Source organism: Artemia franciscana, chromosome 4 (assembly GCF_032884065.1).
Source record: "Artemia franciscana chromosome 4, ASM3288406v1, whole genome shotgun sequence".
In the NCBI taxonomy this organism is placed as follows: Eukaryota; Metazoa; Arthropoda; class Branchiopoda; order Anostraca; family Artemiidae; genus Artemia; species Artemia franciscana.
The window spans coordinates 28,127,707-28,155,303 of NC_088866.1; the positions used below are offsets into that span (position 1 = coordinate 28,127,707).

Consider the following 27,597-nt stretch of genomic DNA (forward strand, 5'->3'; position numbering starts at 1 on the left):
CGACTTATACTTACTTACGACACGACTGTCTGCATATATACACACACACACATATATATATATACCTATATTACATATTTAACCAAAATGACCTCGGTTGGGACAGACCAGCAGGGTTAATTTATCAGTAGGACCTTCCAGTTTAACTTTAAGGTGTAGAACATGTTAGTCGAAGGCAGTTCAAGCCACCATGACAAACTGTGAATGGCACACAGCACTCTCTGGTACCCTCGTCATTCCAAAGGTATATGTATATGTGTGCATCGTCGCTGTTACACTAAGGATCGTATCTGGCAATTTCAAACGTCTGAGGAAATTGCCAAAACCACTTTCTAAGCTGGTTTCAAAGTGAAGGTAAGAAGAACAATATGGATCAGAAGAATAGAAGGGTGATTGAATATACACTGGCCTGCTGATCCTCCCTTTAAGTGTAGCTCAGCAGACCATTTTTTGGCAATCATTTCAGAACCTGAACACAGATACTTGACAGTTTCTTCTATTCAAATGTCACATTATTCACATTTTCTGCATATTCATTATCCAAAAAGACAAAAAGGGCAAGTTGATAAACCTAACCTTATAAGTTTAGAAATATGATCGTTATTTTACATGTGGGGAAATTGTTGGGATTAATGAGATCCCACTCTTCTGAGGTTTTAGGTATAAAATCCCATTCTTTTGAGGTTTTAAATATAAAATCCCACCCTATCCCCCTTTCTGGGCCTCCTTAATGCTTTTCTTTTTGTGCTGAATGAAGTTAGTGATCCCTGAACAATACTTGACAGCTCCTTCCATTCAAATGTCCCATTATTTACATTTTTTGCATATTGATAATCCAACAAGACTAGAAGTGCAAGTTGATAAACCCAACCTTTTAAATTTAGAAATATGATTTGTTATTTTACATGTGGAGAAGTTGTAGGGATTAATAAAATCCCACTCTTGCGAAGATTTTAGTATAAAATCTCACCCTATCCCCCTTTTGGGCCGTCTTAATGTTTTTCTTTTTGTGATAACTTAAGTTGCTGATCCCTGTACACAGATACTTGATAGTTCCTTCAATTCAAATGTCACATTATTCACATTTCTTGCATATTATTTATCCAACAAGGCCAGAAAGGCTAGTTGATAAACCTAACCTTTGGACTTAAAAATATGATCATTATTTTACATTTGTGGACAATGTTGGAATAAATTTTTCACTGTGTGGGAGGGGGATATTCCAGAGGGAAAATAATTCAAGAAGGAAGTTTTTCAAGTACTTTGATTTTAAAAAATAAGATCGTTTTTATACGGTGAGGGAAAGTTTTCTTCTTTCTATTGAGATCGCAGCGACGCGCAACGGGAATATATATATATATTTATATATATATATACATATGCATATATAAATTTTTGTTTTATAGATACGAAGGCAGCGATACGACCAAGCTGAAAGAGAAAAGCGCCTTGTGCAATCGACTGATGGAGAATTGTCGGATTTACTTGATGCTCTTCAACGGAAGATGGATGAAGCTATTAATACTATCAAGTAAACTAATATGGATACTCTAAAAGAGCATAGAAAATCTAAGAGAGTGGAGACTTGAATTAGTCGCCTCTGGGAGAAAGAACAGCCTATGCTGTCATGTGCTATTCAGCAAAATGATAAAATTTATTTACAGAGAATTAAATCGAAATATTAGTTGCAATTTTAAGTGGGGGTGTCGTAATTGACAACGAAAGTTTGATAAATCATAATTTAAATGTTTTGGAAATTTGCCTAGTTCTGTTGGATAATATATCACCATCTGTCGCGCTAGTTGTCTTATTCCTTGTAATCCCACATTATTGCTTCGAGCATTCTTCTCTGGTAAATTTTCTATGCTTTTAAGTATTTGTATTTTTAGAAGTATTTTCATATTTAACTCCTCTCGTGCTGAAATTCAGTTTAACCTAATTTCGAGACTTGTTTCAATCCTCTCCTGTCTTCTTTTTTTTACAGATGTTTAGCTAACGCCCTAGGAATATCCTTTGTTACTAGGTTCTTAAAGGTATCTAACTATTCGAATAACCGAATAACTCGAGTATTCGGCTTGTTTCTGCTTTGAAAAATAGTTGAAAAACTCAATTCTTCTCCCTGTAGATTTTGCTGAAATGAGTAATTTCCATTTATGCATTTGGGGGAAGGGGGTCCTATTTATGCACTGCTAACAACGTTCTTTTGGGTACTCTATATTACATAATTTTTCAGTGGAGTCTTTTTATAGATTTTTTTCAAAGACCACACTGCCTTTCCACGATGTATATATAATAGTTCAATAGGGAAAAACCTATTTATTAGACATGGAACCACAACGAAATAATCTCTGGGTATTTTGTTCACATATACAGTGACCAAAATATACAGAGATTATTCTGTTTTGGTTTACTATCTAATTAAAAGGTTTTTCCTTATTTAAATGTTATTTATAAGTCTTTTTATTGGATAATATTTTGCTTTCATTCAAAATTGTAAAGGTTTCCATTGGTAATCTGTTAATCAAACGTCTGCAATTATCAGCTGACCAAAATGATTGTTTTCACAAAGGTTTCCTGAAAGCAAATTTCACAGTGTAGAGGACGCGGGATTCGTTATTGAGGAGCTCGATGCTTGACAGTGTTTTAATCTATGGAGCATGCTGAGCTTTTATCTTTAGAACCCTTCCGCCCACAGGGGGACCAGGTGTGGTCCTACCATGATATTGCTTCGACATATCATCCAGAATTCAGATACAAACTTCACTTTCGCTTGGAAAGGTTTACGATCGTCTGTCTGAACATAGCTACATGTCAACTAGGTTCTAATCAGGATTCATAGAGCAATTTGACAGTGAGAGACCCCCATTTCTGATGCAAAGTTGTAAAGCTAAAAAACTATAACTTGAAGGTTTATTTTGTAATTTTCTTTACCACTTCCTTGTCGGATCAACAGTGGTTCTAACTGAGTGATTGGCGTGCTAGATTTATAATCCAGTGTACATCGGAACGGGACTTCCATTACTGGTGTCATCGATTATTTTGTTTGGGACAAGGATCAGTTGTGTGACTCCAGAGTTGACAGAGCTTCTAATGGGTACGTGAAGAAATCCTGGAAGGCAAACAGAAAGGTTGTATAAAAATACTGGATGCCTGGTTTCCAAACTGGATGCCTGGTGGAAGAGCCAAAAAGGGAGATAGGTAGCACCGACAGGGATAAATCCAGTGCTGTGTCTACCTTTTTTGGCCACCTTACTTCTTATTTTCCTCTTCTCATCAACCCTTCTTTCTAAAATCTTCTCTGGCTATATCTACTAATACTACTACTAACAACACCGCAACACCAAGCCGCTTGAAGCCAACACAGCTACACACGCTCCTGTTCCATCTCAATCTGTTCAAAGCCTTCCTCTTTATACCCTCTCAGGAGGTTCCCATTTCCCTGAAATCTTTCTTTATGACATCCTCTAACCCCAACCGCGGACGACCTACTTTCCATTTAGCCATAGATGGCTGGCCAAAAAGAACAATCTGTCATCCTTCATCCGCAAAACGTACCCTAGCCACCTCAACCTTTCTCTTATTAAAGCCCTAGAAAGTGGGATTGAACCACCCTTTTCATACTGCCTACTGCTTGAAATACGGTTAGTCAGCCGGGCACCCACAATAGTCCGTAGGTAATTTTTCTTCAAAACATCTAGTAAATCTTCATCCACTTTTTGCAGCGCCCACGCTTAAGAGCCATATTTGACCACTGTCATCACTGTAGCTTCCAATATTCTAATCTTGGTTTACAGACTTATCTTCCTATTTTTCCAAACTTTTTTTGACTGTGAACACCCTGAGTCTTGGCTATTCTACTTTGAACATCTTCACTGCCCCCACAGTCTTTACTAATAATACTACCAAGGTAAGTGAAGCTGTCCACCTGATCAATCTTTTCCTTGCCCAACATCACCTTTTCATCTTCATTTATTCCTAGCCTTTGTGACCTGTCCTTGTTAACATTAATTTTCAAACCTATTCTAGCACGCTGAACTCGCAAAACCTCTAGGAGTTCATTCATTTTGCTCACTCTTTCATCTATGATGCCGAAATCATTAGTATAATCCAAGTCCAGGAGTGTTTCTCCTCTCCATTTTATTCCGTGGTCTCCCAAAGACCCGTGGTCTTTCCTGTGTTCCTTAAGATTAGGTCCATCAAAATGATACATATAAAGGGGGATAGAACAACACTGCTTGACTTCTGATTTAATACGAAATCAGCTGCTAACCTCATTTCCTACCTTAACCGCAGCAGCTTACATAGCACTAATCACTTTAGTGTGCATTTCTGGTATACCATACAAGGATAAGTCCTTCGCTAAAGCTCTTCTATCAAAAAAATTGAACTCTTGCTCATAGTCTATAAAACTGAGGACCAAAGGTGTTTGATAATTCAAGCACTTCACGAAATTAACCCATGAGTAAAAATTTGGTCGGCACATCCTCTACCTTTTCATAAGTCTCACTGTTCTTCTCTTAAAACTTCGTCTGCAGTATCTCTCAGCCTAAAATGTGTCATATTACTAAGTAATTTTCTACCTACAGAGACCAGACTAATGCCTCGATAATTACCATACTCACTCTTATCACCTTTCTTATACAGTGGTAAGCTTTTTCAAAAATCGCTAGGTACTTCCCCCTTTTTCAAAAATCATATTCATAATCTTCAGTAACTTATTTCTAGCCTCAGAGCCACCATATCTAAGAAACTCATTTACCACACTGTCAACACATGGAATATTATTTTTTAAACCTTTTAGTATTGTTGCTAATTCTTCCTCACAAGACAAATCGAACTTCACATCCAAGGTATAACAAACCTTTTGCAGCAACTCTATCTCAGTTTAGCCCATTTACAAAATGTTCTGCCCATCTCTGTTTAACTCTTTCCTTATCACTAATTGTGGCCTCGTTCCTATCTTCAACTGGGACAGGTCCGAATTGACTACTCCCTCTCAATTTATTAACATGCCAGTACGATATTTTACTATTATGCCGTCTAGCTGCATCTTCCAGATCCTTGGCAATTTTATCCATGGGCTCCACTTCACACCTCCTTACTTCTTATTTTAATGCTTTCTCCACTTGCTTTACATTCCTTTTGGTTTCAATTGATCTATCACTCAGATAATTCTTGTACAAGTCCCTTCTCCTCTCTATTAAACATAAAGCTTTTTCACTAATATTCCTAGCTGTAATCCTAGTTTTCTTCCCTAAGACAACGTCAACAACTTCACAAATTATTTTCCTAATATTCATCTTCCATATTGTCAAATTTAAAACTCTCAATTTTAGTGTTCTACTGTTCCTGGAAAGTGTCTGGTAAATTCACATCCTTGAGTCTACTAACATCATAACTTCCCGGGAGGAAGTTACCCTTCCGAAATTTTAGCTTGAAATTAACCCTAGACAGTACTAGATGGTGATCTTTACTGTTAACATCAATAACAGCACTCCTATGTACCCTGTTATGTCGTATTGATCTTGCCAGTCTTCGGTTTACATTCACATAACCAATAAGGTTTGCTGTCTTACCATCACGTGAATACCATGTTAACTTACGGGCCATTTTATGACCAAACACCGTATTGGTTATAACTAGAGTGTTATACCTACAAAATTGCAACAGCCTGTAGCTGTTGTGGTTTTCTTTTCCTACGTTAAATTTACCTAGGCTAGGATACCATCTATCTCTATTTCTACCGACCTGGGCGCAAAAATCTCCTAATACAAACACCATATTTCTACCTAGGACCCTATCTATTGCTCATATAACTGGAAATAAAAGTCATCTGAGTCTAGTATCTCCGTCAATCGGTTCTACACGGGCATATACTATTATAACTGACACCCTGAACTTCTTAGTCGTAAAATGAGCAATTTGTATTATGTTATTAATACCTGCCTATGTACCCCATCCTTCTTGCCTGAGTGCACAACTTCTATGTCACCCAATTTCCTGCTTCCTACCCGTGGTCTGAAACTCCTAATAAGTCCAGTTCGAATTGTTTGAATTAGTCAGTCAATATGTCGATACTATAATTATTTTTTAACGTCGTATCGCTCCAAGTTCCAATTTTCATCTTCTTTAAATCATTGAAATTGTTTTTGCCTCAGGAAAAGTATTGGTCCTGGATACCAGTTGGACAAACACATCGTATCAAGTCTACACCGAAGCGCTTAAGCCGGCTTAGAACCGGACAGCAAGAAGTCCCTGGGACCTCTAGTACCAATGAAGGCTTTTTGCAATCCTGGGCCGATCTTGGTCACAACATGGTTTTCAGCACTTGGTGCTGTTCTTCTATCAACAAGAGTCGAAATCTTGCACAGACAGTCTCAAGCCTATTACCTCCGAATCATTATATATTTACATCTACAAATATTATGCTAATACGGGGAGGCAACCCATTGTGGATAGATTAACTAGAAAGTGGGTTTTCAGTCCGAAAACCCTCGCCAAAACAGACCAAGCCCAGAAGAATTATCCGTTAATGAAAATCTCGAGCGAATGATGTGTCCTTTACTAGGACATAATTTCCTCGGGGGGTGGGGTGCCACTCCTCAAGTGGGAATAGAGTTAACCGTAAGGTCGTCTTGCAGGTACCACGAAGAGGCGAGGCAGCCCTTTGCAGAGGCCGTTGTCCATAGATCTGGATCTTACGCTCTGGCGCAGTTATCCTCCTATAAAGGATCATCCCACGATGATGTTTTGCGTCAACATGCAATTTAACCCAATAACTGGGAGAATGTTTGGTCAAATATCAGTTTGGTCAATTCTGCTATTATCTTGCTATTGGCTATTATTACTATATCAATTTTGATTTTAATGAGGCATACTTTTTTCTTTTTTCTATTGATCTTTTTTTTAGGTGTACTAACTGTAACCAAAGGCATAGAAGAAATAAAACTGGTCGCCCTTTGTACGCAGGACGATATTGTAGAGAATGTAATATTTACCATCAAGCAAAAGACGTAAGTTATTTGTTTTTTCTTCATTATGAAACATATATCTTATATTTATCGCTTGTTATATAAAACATATATGTTTTTTAAGTATCTGTAACTATAGAAAACCTGTTTTTTCGCGTTTGTTAATACGCCAAAGTTACAAACTAAATAATAAGCCTGGCTAGCCAATAAGCTAGTCGGCTAGATAAAGTATAAGACTCCCAATTTCGACGAGTCGACGTTGGCTTTTTTCTGGTTTTCTGACCACTAAGAATGCTGAATTTATTTTAAAAGCTACCTCCTTGGAGGTATGTTGCTCCAAGGAAGTTTTTGGAACTACCTCCCTCCCCTTGAAGGTGGAAGATATACCATAGACTCGAATCAGATTTCCTTCAATCAGAAAAGTTCCAATCTGTTGTGATTATGGAATGTTTTAAATTTTTTTAATATTTTTTTTGCAATTGTGGCCACGTCTTAGGCTTTAAATATCCAGGATCCAGCAAATTCTTCTTTAATGAGGTGGACATTTACATTGTAATATCGGAAACTTATAGATATTGGTTCTTTTACAGCTATTGTTATCAATGTTATCACTACAAAACATTTTTTTATTCGTTTCAGCTATAGGTTTTTATGGCACTTGGTATTAACCAAGTGACATATAGCGATCGCAAATTCTGTCAGTCTGTCGGTCTGTCTGTCCCGGTTTTGCTACTTTAGGCACTTCCAGGTAAGCTAGGACGATGAAATTTGGCAGGCCTATCAGGGACCAGACCAGATTAAATTAGAAATAGTCGTTTTTGCGATTTGACCATCTGGGGGGGAGAGTGGGGGGTCGGTTAATTGGAAAAAAATAGAAAAAATGAAGTATTTTTAACTTACGAACGGGTGATGGGATCTTAATGAAATTTGATTTTTAGAAGGATATAGTGTCTCAGAGCTCTTATTTTAAATCCCGACCAGATCCGGTGACATTGGGGGGAGTTAGGGGGGGAACCTAAAATCTTGGAAAACGCTTAGAATGGAGGGATCGGGATGACACTTGGTAGGAAAAATAAGCACAAGTCCTAGATACGTGATTGACATAACCGGAACGGATCCGCTCTCTTTGGGGGAGTTGAGGGGGAGGGTTAAGTCTGAAAAAATAGAAAAAATGAGGTATTTTTAACTTAGGAAGGAGTGATCGGATCTTAATGAAATTTGATTTTTGGAAGGATATGGTGTCTCAGAGCTCTTATTTTAAATCCCGACCGGATCTGGTGACATTGGGGGGAGTTCGGGGGGGCCTAAAATCTTGGAAAACGCTTAGAGTGGAGGGATCGAGATAAAACTTGGTGTTAAAAATAATCATAAGTCCTAGATACGTAATTGAAATAACCGGAATGGATCTGATCGCTTTGGGGGAGTTGGGGGTGGAGGGTTAATTCTGAAAAATTAAAAAAATGAGGTATTTTTAACTTACGAAGGAGTGATCGGATCTTAATGAAATTTGATGTTTAGAAGGATATCATGTCTCAGAGCTCTTATCTTAAATCCCGACCGGATCCAGTGAAGGGGAAGTTGGAGGGAACCTAAAATCTTGGAAAATGCTTAGAGTGGTGGGATCGGGATGAAACTTGGTGGGTTGATTCTAAAAAATTAGAAAAAATGAGGTATTTTTGACTTACGAAAGAATGATCGTATCTGAATGAAAATTCATATTTAGAAAGACCTCGAAACTCATATCTTTTATTTTAAATCCCGACCGGATCCAGTGTCATTAGGGGGAGGGGATTTGGAAAACGCTTAAAGCGGAGAGATCAGGATGAAACTTGGCGGAAAGAATAAGCACAAGTCCAAGATAGGTGACTGACTTAACCGGACCGGATCCGCTCTCTTTGGTGGAGTTTGGGGGGGGGGGGTTAGTAATTCGGAAAAATTAGAAAACATGAGGTATTTGTAACTTACGAACGGGTGATCAGATCTTAATGAAATTTGATATTTAGAAGGAAATCATGTCTCAGAACTCTTATTTCAAATCCCGACCAGATCTTTTGATATTGGGGGTAGTTAGAGGGGGAAACCGGAAATCTTGGAAAACGCTTATAAATGTCGTAGGTACGTGATTGACGTAACCGAACTGGATCCGCTCTCTTTGGATTTTTAATTTGGAAATTTTTCCTGCATTTTGTTTATCAGTGAGGTTTCTCGGAAGTCTTAGGAAAGTTTTTATGCTTGATTTTCCAAAATATGGATATACTATTAGCTTTTTTTCTGACTGTTGACAATTTATACTACTGAAATTCACACGTTCATTGCTTAAACAGTGGGAATCTTCTCATCCATGCCCCCTCCCCCACCCTTGAATATTGAATTTTATGCAATTTTTCGCTAATATTTAATGCTTTCCATATTATTTGCCTGATGTTGTGCTTTTAGCACGTCTATCACTGCTACATAGACCAACAACAGTGAAACAAAGATTGTTTTTGTTAGCTTACACTCCATGAAATTCAATAGCGGATAGTCTGTTGGAACACACTGTATATAAATTAACCCTTTTATACTTTATTCAGGGTGAACTTAGCGCCGAATCAATATGGAAGGATTATATAAATATGGATGAACTAGATAATCATGGATGGGTAACACATTGCATATAATTTGAACACTTTTATATTTTATTGATGTTTTACTTGGGGCCGAATCAACATGGATGGTCTATATAAATGAGGATGATGATCACACTGTATATGAATTTTTTCACTTTTATATTTTATTAAGGGTGAACTTTGGGCCGAATCAAGATGGATGGGCTTAAAATGGATATATCTAGCTTGTATGGAGAACACAATCTTCGAAATAACAGAATGGGGCAATTGTCAATCAGGTTCGTTGAGGCATTTAAAACCCAACGTTCACGCTGTTCAGTATAAACTTAAACCTTGGAATGCTTCTAATGGCACACCCAATCAGGAGCAGAGAAAAAATACGTGCCAGGACCCAACCGATCTCAGGTAGGCTTGGTTTTTTATGTGGTTTTTTTTTTTTTTTCTTAAATTATTTCTTTGTCATCTCTCATTTGCAACTCGTTCTCTGAAATGTTTAAAATTATGCAAAAAACTTTTTCACTATTTATTGGGTATTAAGAGCTAAAAATAAATCGTCTTATATTTGAGTCCCATTTCTTTCATATACGAAAACTTGTCTTTTTATTAAATGTATGTGTACTGCTAATTAATATCATATTTCTTCTTAATTTCTGTGACATTTGTGATTTCGATGCACATTTAGTTGAAACATTTTTTTAACCTCCCATTGAAACTGTCATAAAATTGTTACATTTCTTCGTTTTAAGTTTCATGTTTTTTAGTTGCACGAAATTAATCTGTAATTTGGCTTACAATAACCACCACATAATAAGCAACTGGGGATTCCTGTTGACTTGGTATTCTAAACGTGCAATGAATTGTAGGTGGTGCTGTTATTTGAATTGCAGGGGGTGTGGTCTTTTTGTTTCATTTATTTTAGGTCACTTTTATTAATCGTTCTACGTTCGTCTAATCGAGTGTCGGCAGAGAAATAGATAAAAAGGTATAATTCCTTATACACAAATGCTTATTCAAACGCGTATTTGCATGATTCTGATAACAAAGTGTGAAAGTTCCATCATTTTTTAAATAAGTGCTTAAATAGCATGATTATCTGTATTCTAAGATGTTGTATTTTGAAATTGGATTGTCTTAGTAATACCTGAATATTCTTCTTCTAATAACGATACCCCATTGAATTTGTAAATTAACTTATTCAAAAATTGATTTTGGGGATAAGAAAAATAAAAGGGAAGGATGTTTTTTTTTGGGGGGGGTGGATATTTTAGACTAAAAATATCGAGGAGTATTTGAAATTAATGAGAAAGGAATCTCTACTGTTTAAATTGGGTTCAGTACGAATGGAAAATGCCACTGATTGGGCAGTACTATCTATCAGAAATTGAAAAATTCAAGACAAGACTGATTTCAAATAAAAAACCTTGGATTTATATTGCTAAAATGTTTGGATTCTGGAACTCTTCAGCTCCCTTTGTTTTTGAAATATTGGAATTGATTATAAAATAATTAGGGCTAGGTTAATATGAATCTTTAGTATGATAAAAAAGAAATGTGGTCCTTTGACAAAAGTGATCCTGGCTGAAAAAGAATAAAAAGTAACCCCCTTGAAAAAAAAGTACATGTGTCTAATATTTTCATTTGTTTTTTAGAATTCACTATGGTTTTACCGGCTGAGGTTACATGACTGTTTGTTTGTTTACTTTTTCTGGAAAAAAAAAATCTGTTTTTTGTTCTTCGTCATCTTCTGTTTCACCTGATCACTTCAACCCACTCTTGAGTCTAATCATTTGGGTTGGCTACAATTCTTTTTTGTCTTTTTTTTATTGCCTTCATATACTCTTACCATATACTTTGAATTGCTTTTAGTATTCAAAATAAACAGAACCCTTTATTTTGACACGCAGAATATAATCGATCGTCCAAAAGTTTTCTAAGATTTTCATTCTATGTAAAAGAATAAAAAAGCTTAAGCCATTTTTAAATTGGGATTATTATTTACTAGAATTGTATATTATAAACAATCACTCAAATGACTTCCATAAATATGTGAGGTGTGCCTTTTACTATTGATCTTGACACTATTTGATTATGTGATACGATTGTCAACGTGGTTTCATTCAATTTTTTTAATGTTGCAACCATTAGGCCTGTGTGTGCTACATACGTTCTAAGACCACACTCGCTATGCACGATGTTATATAAAAATAATTTTGAAATCAAACAGTGTGATAATGAAAATAAAACGAAAAGAAAAAGCCTATATTTCGGTAAAGACATCCGCTAAGCTGGTCTTAGCCCTTAAAATAATTTACTTCAAAAGGTTAGTTTTATTTATATATGCCATCCTTTCCTTCTCTTTTTTGAGCGCTGATGCCAGCTTAGCGGAGGTGTTCGTCGGAATATCTGTACTGTTTTTCTTCTTCATTTTGCTAAGGGCCGAAAATCCCCCCCCCCTGTTTGTTTTCTCAATTGTTTTATATTTTTCTTAATGTTCTTCTTTTTTTTGAACATATGTGCTAATCTTTTAAATAAATATAAAAAAATCGAAACTCATTTCTAGTATTTTTGGTAACTTTCTTATTTACCAATGTTTTTAAAAGTTGTTAGTGGGACCTAAAAAATTTTCAGAACTTCTATGATCTACGATATCACTGTGCTAACACATTATCACAGTTCCCTTTCAAATAACCATTGTCACTAAGTATTTCAGTTAATGACAAAGCAAAGTGTCATTCGAATGAAAATTGTCACTAAAAGTGTCATGACACTCAAATAGCCACTAAAATTTTACTTATTAAAATGTAAATTGTCATCCAAATGGTCATTTTTCCCAAAAAAAAGTCACTTGATAAAATGTGAATTGTCATTTAAAAGGCCATAGTCGCTGAAAATATCACTTAATGAGAAAGTAAAATGTCAGTCTTATGGCCTCCATGTCTGTAGTGGCAAGCATATATTCAGGTTTATTGTTTCTAAGGTTGCATTGTCTTCCAATAGTTTAATAAGGAGACAAAATGATTTTTAATAAGAAATTTTGTTGTTATAGAGAGTGAAATATCAAATTAAAGAAACCCATCAACATGGAAAACCGGAATATATCGGGACCATGGGATCCCTTATCAATGGAGAAAAGAATAACAACGGCAAAACCAATACCAATGAAAAAAACAGAAAAAAAGGAAAAAAAAACGTAACAACTTGCGTTCAAATATATTATTAACAAAAGCATAAGGATAAATTTAGTGGAAAAAATGGGGTACAGTATGACACAACAGACTGAGTTTGTAGACAAAGTGGACAGTTAGATGTTTTTTCTTTATTCTTTTGTCTTTAATAAGGATCACACGTATTTATTTAAGGATCACTGTATAGGAAGAAAAATAGAAGGATAGCTATTTGCGTTAATTTTTCTCGCTTAATAAGGGGCAAATTTATCATTTAAGGGCGAAAGTGTAAGAAATTAGACAAAATAGACAGCTAATTGTTTTCTTTTTTTCTTGTTGATTCGTCTCTTTTTTAATAAAGGTCACAGCTATTTTTTAAGGGTTACATGATAGAAGAAAACAGACTGAAAATTGCAAATGAAATAGATAGTTAGGTTTTTTGTTGTTCTATTAATCTCTTTCTTTAATAATGGCCGCAGCGTAAGATAGCAGACAAAATAAACAGTTGGTTCTTTTTTTCTTGTTCTTACTTCTCTCTCGTTTATTTGGTCCTTATTTTTTATTGAAGTGCCAAAGTGTAAAAAAGCAAATTGTAATAGTAGACAAAAAAGACAACCAAGTGTATTTTAATAAATTAGAAAAACCAAAACTCAGCCTTTAATGAAAAGGACCTCAATGCGCTGTTATGCTGTTTAGACCTGTAGGAGCAGACCTCAAATTAAAAAAAAGAAATGTTAGCGAAAAGGGCTAACAACATTTGGCACCAAGCTTCTTAAGAAGGTCTTGTTTTCCTTTAAAGGTTTAGTTTATTTTGGGGATGAGCTGGTTGTTAATGTTTGAATTTTGACGAACAAGAAGTAATGTCAAATTTAACTAATTTAGTTTACATATTTATTTTCACGACTCAACGTGGTAATACTGGCAAAAATGTCGAACACCCTAATAACTTAATAATTTTGAAACAGGCGAAGGCAAAATCTTGGCTTTACACATGAGTTGGCCTTCAAAGGAGCAAAAAATTATTCTTATTTGGTGTCCTTGGCACTTTAAGTCTGTTGATATTGGTAGCATGATATATGAACATTTTTGAATATGGTGGTTCGGTCATCGTTAATTTTGAAAGGGTCTTATTTTAAGTTTTGTGTTTGGTATAAGGTTTATTTTTCTTTTATTGTCCTGTGGACTCTTATCTAAAGACTGAGAACCACCATAGATATTACCTAAATATAGAAAAAGAATCGTAATGCATATGCATGGGAACAACCACGATGCGCCTAACAACAATGAAAATAACCGATGGGTTAAGATAGAGCTAGATGTCAACACAGTATTTGTATTAACTACTGGAAATGTTATAGCTGCTTCCTTGGGGGCAACCTAGTAAAGAAAGAACCCTAGCCCATAGTAACTGAAAATTTAAAAATGCTTTTTGAAAAGAAACTTTCAAGTGAGAAAGATTCACTATTTGAACCGATTCAAGAATGGTAGCTATTGTTTCGATCAATCTTACTGATAAAAGTTTGCTGCGAAAACAAATTTAGGGGAATTTTTTAGAAATAGGTAGAAACCCCGAAAAAATGGTGTTCGATCGAGCCGAAAAGTGCGTCATTGGAATCATCATAGCCGAAAACCGATTTAGGAGCATTACGATTTTCCATCTTGACCAGCAAGGAAAACCAATTTTTTGTGTGATGTCTTTTTTTCTTTTTTTTTTCTTTTTTTGTCGCCGCTAGTGGAGCGCTAAAACTTCTCAGATAGATATTTAAGGGCTCGTTCGAAAGGAAATTGATATATCAATGTGCTTTTGTAATTAACAAAAAAAAATTTTTTTTTTTTTAATGGAGACATAATTTATTCACAAAAAAAAATCAACAAAAGAAAGCATGAAGCCCAGTACCTTGAGATTGTACTGCCACTCCAAATAAAAACATTAATTTTCATCAGTGCATTCGGGTTCCCATTTCACAACAAAACAAATAATATATAAAACATAATGGTGTCTCAATTGCTCACGGAAGCCAGACCTTTCAGCAACATCCGCAATAGAAGATGGCGTCTGAGACCACAGCACCAGTAGAATATTACGAGCAGAGAAATAATACCTCGCAAACATTGTAATCGGCCTTGTATACATACCAACCTGTCTCGTTAGATGCCCATGGACATCAGCAGCTGTCTCAAACATATGACGAAGACAAATTGGAGCAATATTGTTAATAATACTCTATATTAATTGAAGCCTATAAAATAAGCACAACCCTGAAAACGGTAAAATATGGATTCGTGGATAAATATTTCTAACTGAGGCAAGTCTATCAATTCCATAAATAGCATGCACAGCTGAATTCTGGAGAACACGCAAAGGTTTCAGGTGAACATTAAATGTTCTTGACCAAACAGAACAACAGTAAAGTAAATAAGGATGGACTAATGAAAAATGTAAAATACGCAAAATTTTCTCTGAAAACTTATGCTTTAGCTTCCTTATCATACCTTTATTCCTTGCTACTTTTGACGATATACACTTTACAATCTCTGAAACTTCAGGTTTCATCCATTACTACACCCATGTATTTCACTGAATTCTGAATTGTTATTGCCGAGTCTCCTACTGAATTCTTGCAACCCTGGGTTATACGAAGGCGATCTACCTCAGACGACGAAATCGATTTGCTGTGATTTACTTACAGCTTATTTAGCCTTAGCCATTTTTTCCATATCATTACTCAGTGTCCCTAAAAGCTGACTTCGGTGCGTTATGCAGCTAAAAAATTCGTTTCTTCAGCAAACAGTACAAGAGATTTCCTAGGTTTATTTGTTTCGTCTCGGTCTCCAATATTCGTTTTCAAATCACACGTTGCTTGGTGGATGTCATTAATACATATTGAGAAGAAAAGAAGGCCGAGAGGGGACCCCTTGGAAACACCGCAATGAACATAGAAATCACTCGATTCATATCATTCAGTTGTACATAAATAGATCAGTGACTCAAATATGATGAAATAATTTTCAGAGCATTTCCTCTAATACCACAGTTATCCAACTTTTTCGGAAGAATCACATGGTCCACTGTGTCGAATGCCTTCAAAATGTCTAGGAATATAGCTGCCACTTTCAACTTCCCATCCAAAACACCATAAATTTAGATATCAAATACTAAACTGCATGGTCCGCAGAGTATCCTTTTCTGAAACCAAATTGGTTTGCATAAAAGAAATTTTTCCTCTCCAAGAACTCAGCCACTCGTTTTATATACTATTTTTTCGAAAATTCGAGACAGAATAGGGTATAGCGAAATAGGTCTATAATTGCTGAAATCTTCTCAGTCACCACATTTATGCAATGGCAGTACTCTTGCATGTTTAAATTGATCGCGTAATTCACCTTCTCTGAGACAACCATTCATTAAATCAATGTAAGCCGTCGTATCACAGGTAAAACATACTTTATTACTTTCAGTGACAACACATCTTCTCTGGCAGCTCTATTTCGAATTTCACTCGCAATTTGTGTCACCTCCTGTTGAATAGTTTTTTGAAGAAAAAGACTGGTATCACTAGAATACTGCTCGAAAGATCCATCTTTTGGCCGGTTTTCAACTGTCAATTTAACTTTTCCCCCAATTTGAGGAAAGTGCTGAGCCATTTCATCGGCAATTTGACTAGCAACGCGATTTCCACTCATTTCTGGTAATACCACTTTCATTTCACCAATAGCTGATCTAATAGTCTCACGTCTTAGCTGGGCTTCCGTGGTTTTTCTTAAAATTCGTTTTTAAACTATCCATGTTTCGCTTTCCGTAGTAACTCATTTAGAGCAATATTATATTTCCTATAAATTTCATGGTCAATATCACAATCACTCAAAACACTTGTCATATAAGTTGATGTCTTTATTTACAGGATTTACATGGCCTTCGTCATCTATGGTTTCCTTGGAATATCTTTGTTCTTTTTAGCGTTGCTGCCTTCACAGAAGTTTTTTCAAGAAGTAAAACCGTTCTCCCATACCACTCGTCCATTTTCTCGGCTTAAGAATGACGCTAATTTAGAGACGTCAAGTTGGCTTTTTCTAATTTAAATTTAGGCAATGACTTCTGGTCAAAATACGGTCTAGCGTTTCGGGATCCACAAGATTGTGTTGAAGATTGTGCTGCAGCTGACATGAAATCATGACGGCATAGTGATCGGACACATCATTTACAAGCACACGCGGGGTATGGATCCTAAAATTCCGCTTCATATTCACAAAAATATTATCAATAAGCGTCGCACTAGTTACAGTTATCCTCTTGCAAATATGAATAGATGGGAACAAACTATGACTCAACATACTATCACAATAAAGACGGGAATCTACATCTGTCTTATTTAAATCAATAGGAAAGTCTCCTATTATCAAACATGGATAAATTGAAACCGAGAAATTTTCCAATCGCCCCTCCAACAATTCTAAAAAACGGGGAGGGTGAGAAGATGGGGGTCTATAACTAAATAAATACTAGGCCGCATCAGCTTTATTTCCAGTACCATGCTCTCAAACAATATTTCAGAATAAACAGACAAACCCTCCCTTACCTTAGCATCCAGGTCTGATTTCATATGAGCACTGCCTCGGCTGATTCCTATTTCTCCTGAAAAATTATCACCATTAATATCAAGCAGTGCTTCATTCGAAAAAGTCAACCACGTCTCAGTCAATCCTAGAATTTGAATATCCCTACCATTTCGAACTAATTCAGACAAATATCGATTCGAACTGTTTAGCCCCCTACAATTAAGATGAAACATAATCAGCTCACTTTTACATTGAATACTTTGACCACACATCAACTCACTAGCAAGCATATACTTTGATGACTCAATCCTCTTCAAATTGCTCTCATCATCAAACCCTTCTCTCAACACAAGATCTAGTGCACTCCTAAACAATACAATCTCCGAAACGAAAAAAAAATGTCCTTTTCTCATCACACAACTATTCATTATATCCAGATTCCCAAGAATCGTGAATTACACCATTATTAGATCACAGCCCATTCAGAATGGTTGGGTCGGACCTACATCATATCACTAATCAATTACTATTTAAATTTCACAAACATAAAAATAATTTTCATTCCTCATTTCACTCTACCAAAAAACAATTTTTTACTGTCCAGTTTCCACATCACCCCCAGCTCCACCGTAGTTACGTCCTAATCTCAGCAGCATACTTAGCTTTGGTATCTCATCAAGGGAAAATTTATCCGGTGTTGCATGTTGGTGACGTTTTAAACATAAATAGGATGGTATCTCTTCTGTATTTGTAAATAGGTTGGTACAGATTTTGTGACCCATGCTTCAATGTCTTGTATTTGATATATGCGCAATTTATCTCGAAATGCGAATAACTTTACGGGTTTATCTCACAGATAGCGGAACATCATCAGTTAGGTAAACGTTCGATTGATTCGCCACTGTTTCATCACGAAGTTTCCGCGCATTCATTAGGATCTCCCGGTTAAGTTCCTTAGTTTTTACCTCTGCTTTCAAAAACATTGTTACCAAAAAAAAAAAAAAATTCATTAAAAATAAAAGACAGTTTCTGGTAGAACTGCATCTTCATATGCATGATGGTATAACATACGAATGACCTCAAATGTGGTAGTTACTTTGTCCTGGAAAGAAACGACATAGTAAACTTCTACCGAAAGTATGGAAGAAAAAGTGCTAGAAGCTCACGAAAACAGATCCTCTGTAATCTATATTTCCTAAAATACCTATTTGAAAAATTGCTCTAATACTAACATGTTACTATTTAACGTACTGTATTTGTCATAGTCTTTTAGATTAATAAATTTATTTTTCAGTGATGATGAATGGGAAAATCTACTTGCTGGAATGTATAAAAACTGCAGTTTTGGTCACGGTTCCTCCTGTGAAAGAGCCAATGGACAAAAAAATAAAAAAGCCAAAAGGAAAGCTAAATAGCTCTGGTTCAAGTTCCAACATACCTTTCTAAAAAAAACTAACTGGAACAGGCAAACTATTTCTAGACTACGGACAGCACTGGGGTTATAGCACTTCATGACAGTTTAGGTGAAATTTGGTTTAGGGGTTTCCCGTATGCTGATTTAACCTTTTTTTTCTTTTTTTTTCTGTGTTATCTTGGTCTTTTCCAGTGCATTCACGGTTGTGTAATATTCCGTTCAATAGTACAAGTAAAAAAAACGACTTAAATATCACCAATGATGGGAGTCGAACCCACGAACCCTCCTAGATACTTCTTCAAAGCGTTTTAACGTACATTTTATCCTTCAAGACAAACAAAACAATTCCTAAAATAATGTTGCAAGCGCAGGATATTTTCAGGATATAAAGTTAAGGTTGCAGGCTTGCTTCAGTTGATGCACACTTGGCTCAGTTGTGATTGTCAAAGGTACAGCACCGGGTTAATGTTGTATCTATACTGTAAAATGGCTCCTTTATCTGCCTATCCGCTAATTATTCCTAAATTAATTACCAAATGGGCTGAAACTTGGCAAACATGGCCTATTTCGGCGCTAGAAATGAAAGTTTTTATTTGGTGTGCCAAATTACCGGTATTTTTTGGGTGGCTATATCTTATTCTTTAGCAACACAAAACATTTTGAAAAGTTTGTTTTTCACAATATTGAAATTCATTGCGGTTTACGCAAATTAATATATTGGGAAATTAATTTGCTATATTTTTTGGGTGTTTAGATCTTATTCTTTAGTAACAGAAAATGTTTTGAAATTAATTTATCATATTTTTAAAAGACAGATTTTTCAAAAATTTGAAATATTTCGAGAAATTAAAGAACTTCAATTGCAAGAGCTTAAGGCTAAACTCAGTACCATCGATCAAACTGCACCGAAAATACGTAAAATTCATTATTTTCCGTTTTTCTTATGTTTTTTTTTTTTTTTTACTAAAACTGAAATTTTGTAAGATGAATTTTTTTTTTTTTATTTTCTTCAAAGAAGTATTGCGAATATAATGCTAACAATTCTATGGATTATAATATCCATCGATAGGCTATATCTAATCCCGCTTTGGTGTGTTTGTTTTTGCGAAACGAGGGGATCAACAAAATTATAATTTACTTTCACGCAACGAAACTAACTTGCAACTTCACAGGAAGAAGCCAAATTTTGAATTTATGCTATTAAAATATTAAGTTTTGAATGGGAATGCCAGGTTGTATCTCTTAAGAATGAGAACAATCATTATTCAAATTGGTGATTTGCCCCATTACTAATTTAGAAAGTTCGTAGTCTTTTTAAAGTTTGTCTATTATTATAGGATGCAGTTGCTTTACAAGTGTCCTTATGTCTAATTGATATTAGTTTATCGTTTCTTTAATTATTTTTTTGCTTCTTTTTTAATGCTATGCCTAGGATAATTCCTGCTTAAAACAAGAATTGGGGAGATGGAAATTTTCCCTAAGATTTTTCGAGACCTAACCTTTTAGGCGAGTGTTGCAAAAATTATGGTGAAAGTTTTGACTGTTTGGACTTAAATATGTGACATTTTTCGCTGGAGACCGCACATACTTCGTGAAAGTTCTTCAATCCCTCGTAAATATTGAGCTATATGTATCGATGGCTTGATCCATTCAGAACTTCATATATTTAAGTTTTAAGACAAGACCACTAAGATAACTGCTAACAATTCGCTTTAGTACCAAGCTGACTGAGACTAAAACAGCTCTGCAAGCTCCTCCTCTACCCCAATCCGTTCCAAGTTTCATCCTTCTATGAAGTTCCTATTTCCTTTAAATCCTTCTGTATGGTATCAGTATGTATCTGTTTCCAAGCCATTCGGGTGACCGCAATAGCTTACTAAATAAGGCCCTTGAAGAAATTTCGAGATTGAAGAAAGGGAAACGTTTACTTGGGCCAAAGATGCAAGCCGATTATTTGTGAGGGTAGACGGTTCAATATGTCTACTATAGCAAGCAATGGGGAGAGGGGGGGGGAAAGACGGTGGTGGCATTGTTAGTAATACGATGCTTTACTAATAAAAGAAAAATAATCATGGTGTTCAAGCTAATTTTATCTGTGGATCTTTACCGTTTCTTCTACTGGACCTTTACCGAGTCATCATCAGATTTCTTTAATTACCGCTTTGTATATAGTTTGGAGTTAGGTAAAACTGTAGCTAAGAGGAGCCTAAATGTGATTATTTTTGTTAGAATTCCTACTCTGTATCTGAGTCAAATTTGCTGTAGAAAATTTAAGGATTAACCAGTTTCCCTATTCTATTTTAATATTTTGGTTTCTGTCAAAAACATAACCTGAGGCGTTACACTTGAAAAAAAAAACTTAAATTGATTAGTTGTTATTTCTAAAATGCCCTTTTTACATCGCGCTTATTCCGCCCAGGATTATTGTTTTGTAAACCCGGGGAAAGGTTGTCGACATTGTAGGTCGTTATGCCTGAAACGTTCTCATATTGTGTTAAAATTATAGTTTTCTAAGACCTTAAAATGCCATTTGTCTTTAGCATTCTCTGGAAACCAGATGAGATTCGTAATCCATCTGAAATAATGTCCTTATTTTGACAAATACTGTCCGAAATAACGTTCGTGAACAAAATAACGTAATTTCGTCTTACGTTGCATAACTTTGTTTTGCGTACGTTGTTTTAAAAGCACGGAAAACAACAAATACTATTTGCCTTTTCTAAAGAATGCTGTTGAGCTACTGAGAATCCAAGTTGATTAAGCCTGTTAAATGAAGAATGGAAGTAATTAAAAAGAGATATATTGTCAATTGGGATTTTATGTCTCGACTTGGCGTCATTATAAGCTGTTTTTGGAATAAGAGATGGACATATTTGAGACACGTTTGCAAAAAAGCTTCCTTTCTTTAACAACCAACCATTGGATGCTAGATCGCGATATAATATCGCAATCTATATACAATAGATTGCCTTTCTATTATAAACGTCAACAACAAGAAGAACAATTGGGACTTCTTTTGACAAGACAGTGGAATTCTATACTTGAATGAATATTTCGACCCTATGTCCAAGGATCGTCCTCAGCAAAATATAAATATATAAAAGAAAAGAGACCTGTCTTAAAATTCGACCGTTAAAACTAAAATGAAAAATTTTAAACAGTCCTAGTATCTTTACTTCAACGAAGTTCAACCAGTCCTGGTTGAATTTTAAAATTTTAAAGCAGTCTCGGCATCCCTACTTCGACAAAGTTCAACCATTCCTGGTTGAACTTCCGTTGAAGTTAGGATGCTTGTACTGTTTAAAAATTTTTCATTTTAATTTTAATGTAGGTTTCTTTTCTTTTATATATTTATGTTTTGCTTAGGATGATCCTTGGACATAGGTCGAAATATTCATTCAAATATAGAACTCCTCTGTCTTTTGAAATGAATTCCCAATTGTTCTTCTTGTTGTTGATATTTATCGCTGAAGAAGCTAAGGGTACCTTATTGCAAATCTATGACCAAGATTTAAAGGTGTCTGATGACGTCATTAGTACCAGAAATGAAAGATGTCACCACTAGCTCTGCCTCGGAGCGAATGAAGAGGCTTCGTTGGCACCCTGTGCACCATGAGTGCATTATTAGTTTCATAAATAATAGATCAAGGATTTTTGGTATCTGCTTTTGCTTTTAATTATTGGGAATTGTTTAAATGCAGATAATTAGTTAATCACAATTTGCAGTTGCAGAATATTAACCACAGTCTTAGATTTAGTTTTATTTCAGTATAGATTCCATAAACTTGACCTTTTTCTGAAAATTTGGTATATGATAGCCAAAATATTTTTTGGTTATTTCGGCATTCATTCTGAACATTAGAAAACGTCCTTAGAAGCATTTGAAGTTAAGTCAGTTGAATATGTTGACGCTAAAATCTTGACACTAAAATGTATAAGCTAAAAACAATTAACTACAGTGTTACATTTAGCTTTATTTCAGTATAGACTCCATCAACTTGGTCTTTTTCTTAAAATTTATTATTTGATAGCCAAAATGTTTTGGTTTTCATTCTAGGCATTAGAAAACTCCCTTACAAGCGTATGAAGTTAAGTCAATTGAACAGGTTGATGCTAAAATCTAAACATTAAAACGTAAAAGTTAGGCTTGAATAATTAAGAACTGATAGTTTCATTACCGGTAATTTTGACTACCATAGATAAACTTATTATTTATTTACAAATTTAATAATCTTATAAATATATCTTTTTGGGTTTTTCCTGTTGGTCTCTTTTTAACTAAATAATAATTAATTACTGTATTATAAGAGTTTTTTTTTATTCCCGACGAAAAAATTCTCCAGAAATGACAGTGCTCCTTTCCAGACTAGCTCATTTACTTATATTTTCTCATATATTAAGAAGTAGAATTACCAATTTTTAGTGAAATATTGATCTTGGTCGGTAAAAAAAAGGCTGTGAAATCGCCAGACAGTTAGTGAAATTTATGGCCAAGATTTAAACACTTCCTTTTCATCAATGCGCTTATGTTAATATTTTGATTCCTATTTTGTAAAATGATCTTCAATCCCACTTGAAACTTTCTAAAATCAATAGCTTTCTTTTTAGACTGAGTTATATACTTCAATTTTGGTTTTATGCCTATTTTGCTGCAGAATTCCCAATTCTCGGTGAACTATCGATCTTAATGGGTAAAAAAGTTGTTAAAAATTACCTGTTAATTACTAAAATTTAGCAGCCATTTCCAGACTGATCTATTTATTCCAATTTTTGCAATGCCAATTTTCTGAAAAATTTCCGTTTTTGGTGAAATATCTACCTTAATTAGTATAACGGCTACTAAAAAAAAATAGTCAGTCTATAAAACTGACCTACAAAATCTAACAGTCATTTCCAGACTGATATATTAATTTCAGTTTTAGCTATATGGGGATTTTGTGCAAAATTACAAATTTTTTTAAAATGTCTATCTTAATCGCTAAAAAATCTGTTAAAATTAATATTTTTGGTTGAATATCTGACAATTCTCCTTTCTAGGCTGACGGATTAATTCACTTTGCCTGAACGTACCTTAGGTAAAATTTTCCTAGGCATAGCATCGAATTTTTATTTACTGAGCAGATTAAGCTATGGTTATTTTTTCTCTGTTTTTGAATCTCTTAAGGATCAGGTAACAAAATTATCTTATAGAGTAAGTAGGCTTAATTATTGTTTAGAAGATGTTGGTTAATCGAAGTTACACAAGTTATTGGGAAAAAAAAATGTTCCTTTATCCCTGACCTTCTGTATTACTTTATCTGGTGACGCAATAAAAATGTTTTAACAGATTTCGGTTTTATTTGATATAAAGCTGTATAACTATCTTCTGCCGAAGTCCTCCATTTGTATTTTCAAGTTTTGAAGAAATCGCAAAAATCTGTTGATTCTATTTCTGGAATGGAAAAAACAGAGGAACACAGAATTTTGTCAATACTTTTTAGCTAGTCCGTTTTCTTCCCGTCTTTGCCACTCCGATTTTTCCTGGACATAGATGCCAGGTTTGTACTTCTAGCACCGTCCGTACTAGGATTTGGCCATGAAAAACTGATGGTTTATGTTTCTACCATTGCAGATACTTAGTTGTATCCGGAAAAGATATGAGATAAAAAAACAACAAAAAAATCAATTGTGCCATTGGACTCGCAATTTCAAGATTAAGGAAGGTCCATCCTTAATTCGGAATTGAATTTCTCAGGGGATAAGTTTTGGCAGAGGGAATCCGTATTATAGTGCTGGTATTTTAGACAACTCCTACCACCATACCCATTGATGGCAGCACAAGCTACACACATTCCTCCTTCACCTCTCTCTATCCATAACTTGAATTTCATTCTGTAAAGTGCCAGTTTCGTTTCAATATATTCATACGAACTCTCCCCACTTCTTATTCGTGTTCTGTCCTGACTAGATGGCCCAAAAGCGCGGCAACCTGTCATCGTTTGTAGGCAAAACTTGACCTAACCACTGTGGCGGTTCTAGGCCTGGACATGGGGGGGGGTGCACCTGCCCACCCAACTGTTTTTCTGACACTAAATTGTTTTTATATTATACCTGTTATGGTATACTTGTGTCATAGGCCCATACCCACCCAGATTCTCAGGCCTGAAATTGGTACTGCCTGACTTAATTTTAATTTCATTATAGCCCTAAAATATGAGATTGAACCTCATTTTCGTTCAATATTTGTTTGTTTCAACACATGGTGATACAAAGGGGACTTAAAACTGTCTAGACAATTTCCCTGGAAAAGATTTATTATATCATCCTCAACGCTTTGAAGCACCCGAGTTTCAGAGTCATTCTCGACTATTGTCATTACCCGTTTTGCGAGTATCATAATCTTAGCTCTAAATTTTTCGTCCTTTTCTTCCAAACTTTTCAACTGCGAAAAAAACACGCTGCGTGTTGGCTATTAGGTGGCTTTGAATAGTGAAAATGTGTATATCAGTAAATATGATTTTATAGGAATAATTATTTTAATGAAAATGCGCAGTTTTTGAGTCTTAACAATTTTGAGAATAAAGGATAAGCTAAAAGCTAATTTTATTACCTTTTTCAAGTAAAGAGTCCACTGAAAAAATTTGTAGTATTTAAGGTTTCTGTTCTAGCAAGACCAAGCGTAGAGGTCACTGACCCTAGAGAAATTGTTCACTTCTAGCAAGGTTTCATGTCAAGGGTTTTTTATATTTTGTATGTTTTTAAAAGTTTGCTGTGAATTTTTTCAAACGGGACTGATTGTATGGCCTGAGCACTGAGCAGCACTTTAGAGATGATGCATATTATGCTCAGATAATCAACCAGATCATCAGAAAACCACAAATAAAATAGACAGTACAAAATAAGGCTTTAATAATAATGTACAATCAGGGCATGATTCCCTGTAACTGCCTCCTGAAAAGGTTTAAATGAAACAGTCTGGCTGGGAGGAAAGACGCTTTGTGTAGAAGGTTTACGCTTAAGGCTATTCATGATTCTAGAGTTTCCCGTAGCCCCCCTCCCCCTTCACGCTCCCGCTTGCTCCCAAAATAACCGTAAATGCACAAGGAAAGTTTTTTTATTTGTCATCTACCGCCTAGCCATGACAGGCGTAGGATATCCTCCTGTTCTATGCCTTCTACTGTCTAGCCATGATAAGCAAAGGATATCTAATACAAGGTGGTAATGGAAAATAACCTTTTATCTCTCTCTCTATTTAATTGTTTTTCATTTCTCCTTAGTGATAAAGGCTATAAATTTTTCTAGTTAGATTATTTGTCTGTATATTAGACTGACAAGTAACCAGTATGACAATATATTATACAATTATTGACTGTGTTGTTTTTAATCTCTATATTTACTTGACGATAATGCAAATTTGGCCACTTGAGCTTGTAAGGAACTGTTTTGAAATCAATGGCTCGTAAAAATCACCATAGTTTTTGTATGTAATAGGCATCATTTAAGATTTTGTTTTCCAGATTTGATGAATATGAAATTTGAGTTACTATTTCTTTTGAGCAAAATTTTTTCTCTGTAACTTTCAAAAATATTTATTTGCTACTTGATCAGAAAATCCAAATGGAACCAAATCTTTCGTCCAAAACCTCTCGCCATCTACTATTGAACAAGGTTTTGTTTAGATATTTCCTTAGAAAAGGACTCTAATTGATCATATTTCAGTTTAATCCCACAGCCCAGAATTCCTACTACTAGTCTTCCTTCATTACCATCATTGCGCTAAAAAGTATTCTGACTTGTGCAGCCAAAGATTAGCCTAATATAACAAAAAAAGGTGAATCAATCCCTCCTCAATGAAGCATTAGCTCTGTTATTATTACTCGCCTTATTCTGTTCTTTTTAAATGTTAATTTTCCCAATGATAGTGAAGAAACAAAGGAGGGGGCTAAGCCAAGTTGATCTTTGGTTCAAGACCAAGCATATATTTTGAAATGAAGTGGATTTTTTCGCTGGGAGGAAAGACGCTTTGTGTAGAAGGTTTACGCTTAAGGCTATTTATGATTCTTGGGCTTCCCAAAGTGGATTTTTCTGTTTTGCTCAGAAAGTTACAACCTTGCTTTACTCTTGTGACTGCTCAAGTCTTTGACCCTCACTGTAAACACCAAAGGTTCATTATGCTGGAACCTTTCACTCTAGTCAATAGAATATATTTCGTCTTTGATCTTAAGCACTGCTGTATCGGGACCAGGGGGAACATTACCTCTTCGCCTAGGAAACTATTTAACAAAAACTATCAGAAGGAGATAAATGAGGAACACTTTCATTTAACACTTGGTATAGACATTAACGTGAATTTCAATGATAGTCGAGAATGTGGCTTAATATGTTTGTTTCGCCATCTAATATGAAATTCAGCAAAACATTTAAAAGATAAAATGCTGACTAGCCTTGCATAGATATTGTGAAGTTGGTATTTAGTAGATAAGACATCAGTCAAAGTATTATTCAAATAAACATTTAAAAGTCTAATTTTGAGAACCGAGTAAGTTTTCTGGCTAGCTCTGTTAGATTGCCTCTGCCTCCATTCTTCCATCTCTAATAGCCTAATTAGGCTTGAAACAAAACATTGATATGGCTCAGAATTCTACTCAAATAACTTGAATTGCATTTTCAGAACTAAAAGCAGAGAAAAAGCAACTGATAGGCTGACTGAAAATTAAGGTAAATAGTTGTTTTGTCAAAATTTCAGTAGGTATAGACCTGTCATGTAGGCAAATTTCAGGGCTCTGTAGAGAGGGAAGGAGTAGAGGTTTGTACTTTAAAATACCTTCCTGGGATATATTTTAGCCTGTAGACCCATCCTGAAAGTTTCATTTTCCTAACCTAACCCCTTTCTGAGATAGCAA

At 35.2% G+C, this 27,597-nt stretch overlaps 2 protein-coding genes across 8 annotated transcripts in view; both read left to right on the forward strand.

The window, feature by feature from the left end:
• The window catches only part of LOC136026244 (dnaJ homolog dnj-5-like), a 92,478-nt gene extending 68,436 nt beyond the window's left edge, over positions 1 to 24,042 (forward strand). Inside the window, exons 8-11 of the mRNA XM_065702603.1 lie at positions 1,407 to 1,531; positions 6,911 to 7,013; positions 9,753 to 9,985; positions 18,596 to 24,042. Of these exons, the coding sequence (XP_065558675.1) occupies positions 1,407 to 1,531; positions 6,911 to 7,013; positions 9,753 to 9,985; positions 18,596 to 18,716 (582 nt within the window). The 3' untranslated portion in view covers positions 18,717 to 24,042. The remainder of the gene's footprint in view (positions 1 to 1,406; positions 1,532 to 6,910; positions 7,014 to 9,752; positions 9,986 to 18,595) is intronic.
• Positions 24,043 to 27,097: 3,055 nt separating this feature from the next.
• LOC136026246 (alpha-ketoglutarate-dependent dioxygenase alkB homolog 6-like) overlaps positions 27,098 to 27,597 on the forward strand; it is a 106,340-nt gene continuing 105,840 nt past the window's right edge. For 3 of the 7 annotated variants that reach the window (XM_065702611.1, XM_065702608.1, XM_065702606.1), the window contains exon 1: positions 27,112 to 27,412. The gene's annotated coding sequence lies outside the window, so the exon portion shown is untranslated. Of the gene's footprint in view, positions 27,413 to 27,597 lie in introns of all 7 variants that reach the window. The other 4 variants (XM_065702610.1, XM_065702613.1, XM_065702607.1 and 1 more) reach the window with 3 other exon arrangements.